General features: G+C 39.7%; 1 protein-coding gene across 1 annotated transcript; it reads right to left on the reverse strand.

Annotated features, from left to right (window-relative positions):
- Nucleotides 1-3,054: 3,054 nt before the first annotated feature.
- On the reverse strand, nucleotides 3,055-8,771 carry LOC149649071 (uncharacterized). Its single transcript, XM_089849423.1, has 6 exons — nucleotides 8,291-8,771; nucleotides 7,680-8,113; nucleotides 6,773-7,619; nucleotides 3,778-6,703; nucleotides 3,180-3,699; nucleotides 3,055-3,102 (listed from the first exon to the last, which is right to left on the reverse strand). The coding sequence occupies exons 1-6, from the start codon at nucleotides 8,769-8,771 to the stop codon at nucleotides 3,055-3,057; spliced, it is 5,256 nt and encodes a 1,751-aa protein (XP_089705549.1).
- Between the last annotated feature and the right edge of the window lie 487 nt (nucleotides 8,772-9,258).

A 9,258-nucleotide genomic window follows, 5' to 3' on the forward strand; every position in this document is an offset into this window, starting at 1 on the left:
ATTAGTAGAATATACCCGGTCTATTGAAAAATAAACAAGATGGCCCAAGGGCTCGTAATAGTAGCCACATCATACGAGTGAATAGCCCCTCTATACCCTACCCCAATGAGTGGATAACCCCTCTTTACCTTACCCTAATGAGTGAATAGCGCTATATTTTACTATTTTACAATGCTTAAATGATTTACCGTACACAAAATCCGAGTGAATAGCCCCTCGATGCCCTACCCTAAACAGTGATAAAATTATTACCCGTATAAATTTAATATCTTCCTGGGGCGTTAGTGTACCATATGCACATCAAAATAAATTTTAAGGAACTTTTAATTATACACAAACTTAAAAATATATTTCTGACACAAAAAAACAAGGGACCAGATGTGAAGGTTAACGGGAAATTAATATGGCCTTAAGGGTTATAACGGAATTCTATAACTTGTTCTTAATATTGACTTCCCCTCGAACTTTTCAGACAGCAATAGTTTAGACTGCTTTTTGGATTACTTGATTGGAAGGTTTATGGGTTTTGGTGAATCATTGATCTCCAGGTCTCCAGTTGTGTTGGTTTAGTTTTTTATTCATTCGGCACACACGGCTTCATTGGTTTTTGCCTCTTGAATTTTTTTTCTAATTTTAAGTTAACGGCGCTTCGGGTAATGTTTTTCTCTATATTGGTAGAATTATTTCGAAGTGTCTTAGCAGCTTCCCAGGCATTGTTTCTGACAGTGAAGCACCGTTTTTTTTTGTATTGTGGAGGTTTCAATGTAAGTAGGGCACATACGTCACCGACAAGGATGCGATTAGTCAGGGTTCAGTATGTGTTTAAGCAGGGAAGGAAATGAGGTTTACTTGGGAGGTGACGGAAGGGGTGTGGGGGTCAAGTCACCTCCGGTGGACACGGGGCAGTCGGCACCTATAGGGTAGGATCGCCGACATGTGTCTTATTCCCTCAAACTTTGCCGCCCTGAAGCTTGGCTTACAGGAGTGCGCCACACTCCCGGCTGCGAAGCACCGTTTCGCTGATATAGTTTTATTCATCTTGTCTCAACCAAGCTTTTGGATGTGGTTTTAATTGGATTAAAACATTTCGAGGGGGGGTATTCTTTACATCTGGGATGAACTTGAATAGTTTTTTAAAGAACTACATATCTGGTCTCCTTAATTTAAAAAATAATAAAACAATTTAGTTTTTTTTTTGCATTTTAAATCTTGATTAGATAGGTAATTCAATTTCCTTAATTTCATAAAATAGTTTGATTATAGTGTCAATATACTTGGTTTAATATTTAAATATGGAAATATTATATATTTCGCATTTATAGAGTGTAGATATTTGATAAATTAGTTTCTTAGAATGTACATATTTGATAAATTAGTTTCTTAGAATGTACATATTTGATAAATTAGTTTCTTAGAATGTACATATTTGATAAATTAGTTTCTTAGAATGTACATATTTGATAAATTAGTTTCTTAGAATGTACATATTTGATAAATTAGTTTCTTAGAATGTACATATTTGATAAATTAGTTTCTTAGAATGTACATATTTGATAAATTAGTTTCTTAGAATGTACATATTTGATAAATTAGTTTCTTAGAATGTACATATATACTTATAGATAAGAAAAGTTTACGGGGAGAAATTAATAATAATGCAGGGCTCCCAGAGTACCTATAATACCTATAAATACCTATAAATACCTATAATTCTGAGATGGTCCTATAAAAACCTATAATTCGTAAATTTATCCTATAATACCTATATTTTGGATATGTTGGTTTAAAAACACTGAGAAACTTCAAAAACAATCCAAAATATTTCATTTTTTTTTTCAAAATTTTAGCGAGATTACGTTTTAAGTTATACATTCAAGAAGGCGATTTAAACGCTCTAGTTTAATTATGTAGAATAATGACAGTTGGGCCTAAACATGTCAGGGAAAATCGTAATAAAAGTCCAACAAAACCTGAAAAAGTCAGGGAATTTGAATCTGAAAATTTCGTGGTAACCCTGAATTAGTCCAAAGTCAAAAGTACCTGACATTTAAAATAATTTAAAACATGTAAGGTAGTTATCTATAAAAAATTTCATGCATGGTAAATAGTAAATTAAATAATGATCATATTTTTTTTAAATATGTTTAAAAGTTGTAGTCTACTCTCGAATATATAATATACTTCCTGTAAAACTCCAATAATTCGTAATTTTAAATGTATAAAATTTACATAACATAAGTTTGAACCTATAAATTGATGATTTTTGGACCTATAAATATCCTATAATTTTAGCCTATTAGACCTATAATACCTATTATTTTTTGTGCACTAAGCGCTGGGAGCCCTGTAATGGGAAGTTTATAATTGAAAATGTATCAAAATAGGTGAAAACATAAGAGGTAATGAAGTCTCTCTCAAAGTGATCTCTATCAGATGTATACACATCACTCTCTAAAGGCCAAGAAAGCATGAACACTATGAATGAATTCTTTATTTAGAAGAATTTAGTCAATTGGAAATGTTTTCTCCCTCTGAGTGATCTCGATCACGTGTATACACATCACTCTCTAAAGGCCGAGAAAACATGATCAACAAGATTAAATTCTATTTAAGAATTTAATCAAATGGATATGTTATCTCCCTCTGAGTGATCTATCACTCTCTAAAGGCCAAGAAAGCATGAACAATATGAATAAATTCTTTATTTAGAAGAATTTAGTCAATCGCAAATGGTTTCTCCCTCTGAGTGACTCAAGATCACGTGTATACACATCACTCTCTAAAGGCCGAGAAAACATGATCAACAAGATTAAATTCTTTTTAAGAATTTAATCAAATGGATATGTTATCTCCCTCTGAGTGATCTATCACTCTCTAAAGGCCAAGAAAGCATGAACAATATGAATAAATTCTTTATTTAATAGAATTTAGTCAATCGCAAATGTTTTCTTCCTCTGAGTGATCTCGTTCACGTGTATACACATCACTCTCTAAAGGCGGAGAAAGCATAATCAAATGAATATGCTATCTCCCTCTGAGTGATCTCAAATACTTTTATCGAATGCCATTTTCTAAGCATTTTAAGGCTTGTCTTAAACTTTTCTAAAAACATAAATCGATTTGTGAAAAGAATAGGTCGATTCTCTATAATCAGCACTATATTTTTGGATTAGCAATACGTTTCCAAAGGCTAAGTCAAGCTGACTCCCTTTATTGGTTGAAACCTTGTTCTTCAATCCTGGCATAAGTTCAATTTGCCAAGGCAAAAAAAACTTTGTCAATGCCTGTTTCCTTAGTAAAAAGTCAACATTAAAATCTCCAACGATCAAAGTAGGTACGGTCGGATCGTATTTTTTAGAAAATAGCATAGTCAAATCATCTAACACCAGTTTCAAGCTGGCTTGAGGCGATTTGTACAACAGTACTATCGCTATTTTCTCTCCTCCCAATTTACAATCGAGCCAAATCCGTTCAAGGCGGGCTATGGGCGATGGCTGCCCATTTGGAAGCCGACCACGAGTGACTTTACAATCCAAAAGCTGTTCAGTCACTTTACTATTTCCATAAATCGTCGATCCATAAGATCTTCTTTCGGGAGCGTTCTCGGGCAAGAAAATTCCTCCAAAATTCTCGAATTGAGCGATACTTAAATCATCTTGCTCTTTCGCTCGAATTTCCACAAACAAAAGCAAGTCAGCACTGACAATGAAATCATCACGTCAGACGTCCTGCAAATGACCCCTTAAAGACTCGGGGTTATGGAAAAACATAACTGGCCGTGAAAGCAATGTGGACACGAAGAGCTGCGCTTCTCTTTCCATTCTCTCCATTTCTATTTTAACGACGTCATTGTCCTTTGGAGGTTCGGGTGCTACAAAATCACCATCGATAAAAAGCCCCTGAGCGGAAGTGGCTCGGCTGCAAGCAACGTACAACATTGACCTTTGCATTTTTCGGTTTTTATTGGTATGAACCACCACGCATTTGTAGGTATCACCCTGACTCTTATGAATGGTTATTGCTTCTGCCACTTGTAAGGGAAATTGTTTCCTAGACACAGTGACGTTTTTATTCGAGTGTCGAAGCGTGAATGATCTCACTGTCTTATCAAGGGGAGTCCACGAAGGCTCGGCCTTGGAAGCGACAATCAAAGCGGTACTTTTAGCTCGAATATCTTTACCCACCCTTTCGTGGTCAAAGGAAATCCAAACCCTAATAGGAACACGAACCCCGTCTGGACGCACTCCGTAGTCAATTTGACGAATTCTGCCAGTGGCTCCATTAACAACTCCATCTTGAATGTCAATGTTGTTGGTAACCATATAGCGAGCACTAATTTGCAAGCGAATTTTTTCGCTCAATCCGTAAGTTGAACTGGGCTTCAGTTGTTTCGCTCTGTCCAGTATATTTTTTCGCACAAGCGCTTGAAAGTCTCCTTTGACGTTATCGAAAGCCAAAGAATCGCAAAATTCAGTATTAAACTGACTGAGACGCATCTCATTGAAATCTGCCGCGCCTTTGTTCGTAGCATACAGATGTATGGCGTCGAGAGGAGGCTCGCCTTTTACATTCACCTGCTGTTTCTTGATTAGTGATACGTCACTGACTTCCATTTTTCCTATTGCCATTCGATTCAGAGCCATGGCGAATTCCTTGTCTTCCTTCTGACGCATGATCTCATTCAAGAAAAAAACCTTAAATTCTTTCCATTGCGGATTATTATCTAGCAATCCAGCATAAGGGGTGTCACGAGCTTTAGGAATTTGAAACGCGTAACTATCGCCTACTGGTTTCAGTTGGTTAAAATCGCCAACAACCAAAACTGATAGTCCACCGAATGATTCTTGTGACCCCATAACCTCTTGGCACCTAGAATTGACCTTCGTGAGTATCCCTACTCCTGCCATTGAAATCTCGTCAATAATTATCAGTTTAAGATCCTTCCAGGCAACCCTAATTTTGTTCAGAGTTTCTGATTCCATTCTCGACATGGGCCCTCCGTATTGGCTAACTGGAAGCGAGAAAGCCGTATGCAAAGTGGTTCCGCCAATGTTAAAACCGGCTTTTCCCGTGAAAGCGCACTTCAAGACAATAATGTTGGAGTTGTCAGCCCCAGGTTGTTTGTGGAAGTACCTAGTGACGCCCTCGCAAACGGCGTTAATGAGAACGCTTTTACCTACTCCGGCTCCTCCAGTGACAAATAGGCGGAGATACTGGTCGGGCTTAGTTTTGAAATGCCCAAGAATGTAGCCAAATACTTCTCTCTGCTTTACGTTTAGACCCTGTACCATTTTGGCATACTCACTGTCCTCTACTATACGAACAGTTTGCACGACTGTGTAATCTGGGACACGGCAATCGGGGATTTCCCGTCCGATGTCTGCCGTAGCATCTCGTGCGCAAGCCAGAACGGCGAATTCTGGGTCATCCATCGTGTATTGGCGATCTCTTTCATCTTGATGCTCCAGTATTGGTTGCACATTAGCCAAATCTACTTGAGCTTCACTATCGAGGAATTCTACCCTCGCTCTTTCAAAGTCGGCTTCACCAGTTTCATTTACAAATTCTTTTCTTTTCCGCGAAATCAGTTCCAGATTTGCTTCGTAGACTTCTTTGAAATCTTTTTCCAAAACATCTGTGGCCTCGTCGCGCCAAGGATAGAACAAGAGAATTTGCTCTCTGTAGAAATCCAGTGTATCTTTCTCGATACTGTAATTCCTGTATCGGAGGACTTTTGCCTGTGTACGTTTGCGTACAAACCCATGGCCATGGTTCAAAGCGATCCAAACCGAAGTTACATTAGATTCGGGCTCGCTATCATGTCGTTCATCCTCGTTTAGACTTGAAACTTGCTGACCTCGGCCTTTTTTCTTATTGAATTCATACCAAGCTGAAAATTCAGCCAAACAGACAGATTCCATATCATCTGGCCTTAAAGGGTAACGATCAATTAGGCCTTCCGAAAAAATATCTGTACTATCTTCTGGCAAATCATCAAGCTGACTCTTTGGTTTGAGAATATGAACTCGTTTCTCTGGCATATTTGTGTTGATAAAGATGGTAGCTCTACTAGACTTAGACACGGTTATCTGCAGGCATAAGTACGCCGCTTCTTGGGCGGAAATTTCATGACCAGTGAGAAACTTGTTGGCGATAACTTTAAGCCTTTCTTTAACAGTAGAGCCCGCCTGCCTAGCGGCTCTCATAGCTTCCATAAGTAGTTGGGAAATGCCACGCTGTGATTTTCCAATGTAAGCGATGACGTACATAATGCACGCGTAAGCATCGAGAACAAATTGAATGTCCATATTGGCTCTCCATAATCTAAGAATGTCTTTGTTGTAGGCGTTCACTCTTACTTCCAGAGGAGATCTCTTCAGGAGAATGGTTTTTCTCTTAAGATTTAACGTAACGCAATCAATATAGACCCGTTCCGTCATTTGAAGAGGCCCCAAAAACTCTTCAAATGTTTTAGGAGAATTTTCACATGTCAGAGCCGCTATGGCTTTTTCCACTTTCTTGCATTCCAATGCGATATGTTGACCGTACTCCTCTGTCCAATTTCTTAAAACAGGATCGTGAACATATGTTCTCGGCATTGGAGGCCAGGGAATTCCAAAACGACAAATCGTTTCTTCTCCCCGTTTCACCTTGCACGTTCTAGTGTGTTTGTGCGTTTGAAGGGGAACCAGGTTGACCAAATCTTCATTTTATGATTTGGCGCAAGAAATGAAGCGCTCAACAAAAGTCTCGACTTCTTCAGTGTTTGAACCATCCGGTTTTAATTTTGGAGCGCCGGAAACCCAAATTACACTGTGCACATGAGGCGACCCGCGGTGTTGAAACTCAACTCGATAATAATAGTCCACCACTAGTCCCAGAGGTCCAACCTTGCTCCTGAGGTACTTTAATAATGCTTGAAATCTGTAATCAAAATATCTTGCGCATGTAATAGGGTCCTCCTGAATCAACTTGGCTTTATCTTTGAAAGCCATAGCTTCAATGTCTTGGTTATTCCTTATCAATTTGCCAGCAGTTACCAACAACGCATTAATTAACTCAGGCCATCGGGTTTCGGCCGCGCTTACAGTCAGGAAAAACGTTGGAATTCCGAGTTGTCTCACCATGGCCAGAAGGTCCCTCGATTTTCGTTGCCAAAATGCGGGAGAGTTGCGAAGGGGCTCCAATATTCTGAAACCATCGTCATGGTGAAGCAGTGATTCAATTCCACCTTGTAACCTCAGTGTCCCCGCTGTTAGTCCTCGGCCGTCAGAAGACTTAGTTTTGCGTAAACAAATTTGAATTGCTTGACTGACTTTCATGGTCTCAATCTTTAACCATTTGAAAAATAGATTGGTGACGTCACTAGCGCACCTTCGGTCCGAAGACAGCAATTCCCACTTTACAATATCTTGATAGCTGCATTTAATCTTAATGTCCCTTTTCTCCCCTCCATAAATACGAGGAAAGGACAGTTCTTCGCAATCCTCATCGTAAAGCAAAGACACGGGGCGGCTACCTTCTCCTGGTGCAAACGTTATCGTGATATTTGTGTCCAATAAATCTTCAGCTGATAATAGCAAGGAATCTCTGGCTCCACAATTGATCCTTTCTTCCTCCTTTTCCTCAACTCATTCTTCGTCACTATCAATTTCCAGCACATTGGCACTGTTGCCTACTTGCCCATCACCTTCGATTGAGGGAGTCTCGTTCACCTGTACGACTTCGCTTAGACCAATACTTCTGTCGTTTTCGTCTACGACAAAATCAACGTTTTCATGCACCAAAGTGTTCATCAGGTCCTCCGAAAGAGTGATGGAATGTTTCTTGTAAAGTGGTGATTGCAGCAAAGCCTTAAGCGCGGCTAAAATAAGCTTAGGGCGCACTGTTTCAAACAAAAATGGGTTATTATACTGCATGCGACGCATTAATTTCACTTGTATTGTATGTGTGTTGTCAGGCAGCCTTGGTAAAACGGAACAAGACGTGTCCACGTTACAAGGAACATTAACAACGGTGCCCTTTAACCCTTTTTGCGAATCACAGCCAAGAGATCGTATTTGAATGAAGGGAATTCTAGGGCTAACAAGCCGTTGCTCGAGATTAGATAACCCTGTAATAGTCTCATTAACGACAGGGAAAAAAAAGCCATTAACGGGGCTGTATTTTGGAACCAACCCTTTAGATACGGCTGCATGACAAGGCATGCATAATTCCACTAAGGGAGTCATAACACTGGTAATTAATCCGACGCGTGCCTGAAACGTTTATAAACTAATTGAGGTCGAACGGTTCTTAAAACAAAGTCTAGAACATATTTCGCACTTGTGCGTAGGTACATCCTTAATCGATTCAGAATATAAAAATTCTTGATATAATGGGTCATTTTTTTTAATAGCCCTCCTAAAGCAAGAAGCGAAATTTTCATTCTGACGAAATTCATGGTCATCCCTTCGTTCCACCATATTGGCCCTTTCCTTTTCCCGAAATTCAGGGTCTTCCCTTCGTTCCGCCATATTGGCCCTTTCCTTTTCCCGAAATTCAGGGTCTTCCCTTCGTTCCGCCATATTGGCCCTTTCCTTTTCCCGAAATTCAGGGTCTTCCCTTCGTTCCACCATATTGGCCCTTTCCTTTTCCCGAAATTCAGGGTCTTCCCTTCGTTCTGCCATATCGGCTCTACCCTTTTCCCGAAATTCAGGGTCTTCCCTTCGTTCTGCCATATCGGCTCTACCCTTTTCCCGAAATTCAGGGTCTTCCCTTCGTTCTGCCATATCGGCTCTACCCTTTTCCCGAAATTCAGGGTCGTAACCAACAAATAAAAATCGTTGCCCACCAAGAAAGTAGTCAAGAAAATGGCCCGAGATACCCTGAGAAATGTCTGGGACAACGCGTCGCTCTTGTGCTCTGAACGTAAGCGACTAAGCTCTCTCTTACATTAGATAATAATTCACTCAGGCACGAACCAGTATCGTTTGAGGAATTCAATTACTAAAGATTATGTTCCCATAACGAAAGATCATGTTCCGCAGAACGAAAGATTATGTTCCCGAAACGAAAGATTATGTCCCCATAACGAAAGATGGCTGGCGCTTTAATCACACACTATAAAGCAAACTGTAGATATTTATGTTCCCTACAGCGATTCCCTCCATTTTGTCCCACATTATTTGTCGACTGCTCGCTGCGTCGTGGCTGATCGGAGTGACTTTCATTCTGTTCTTCTTGGGTTGTTATTTGCGGACGGAGTTCACGACGGAG

The sequence above is a fragment of the Phalangium opilio genome, unplaced genomic scaffold (assembly GCF_054372755.1).
Source record: "Phalangium opilio isolate 3A_F unplaced genomic scaffold, DU_Popi_V2 ptg000088l_1, whole genome shotgun sequence".
NCBI lineage: Eukaryota > Metazoa > Arthropoda > Arachnida > Opiliones > Phalangiidae > Phalangium > Phalangium opilio.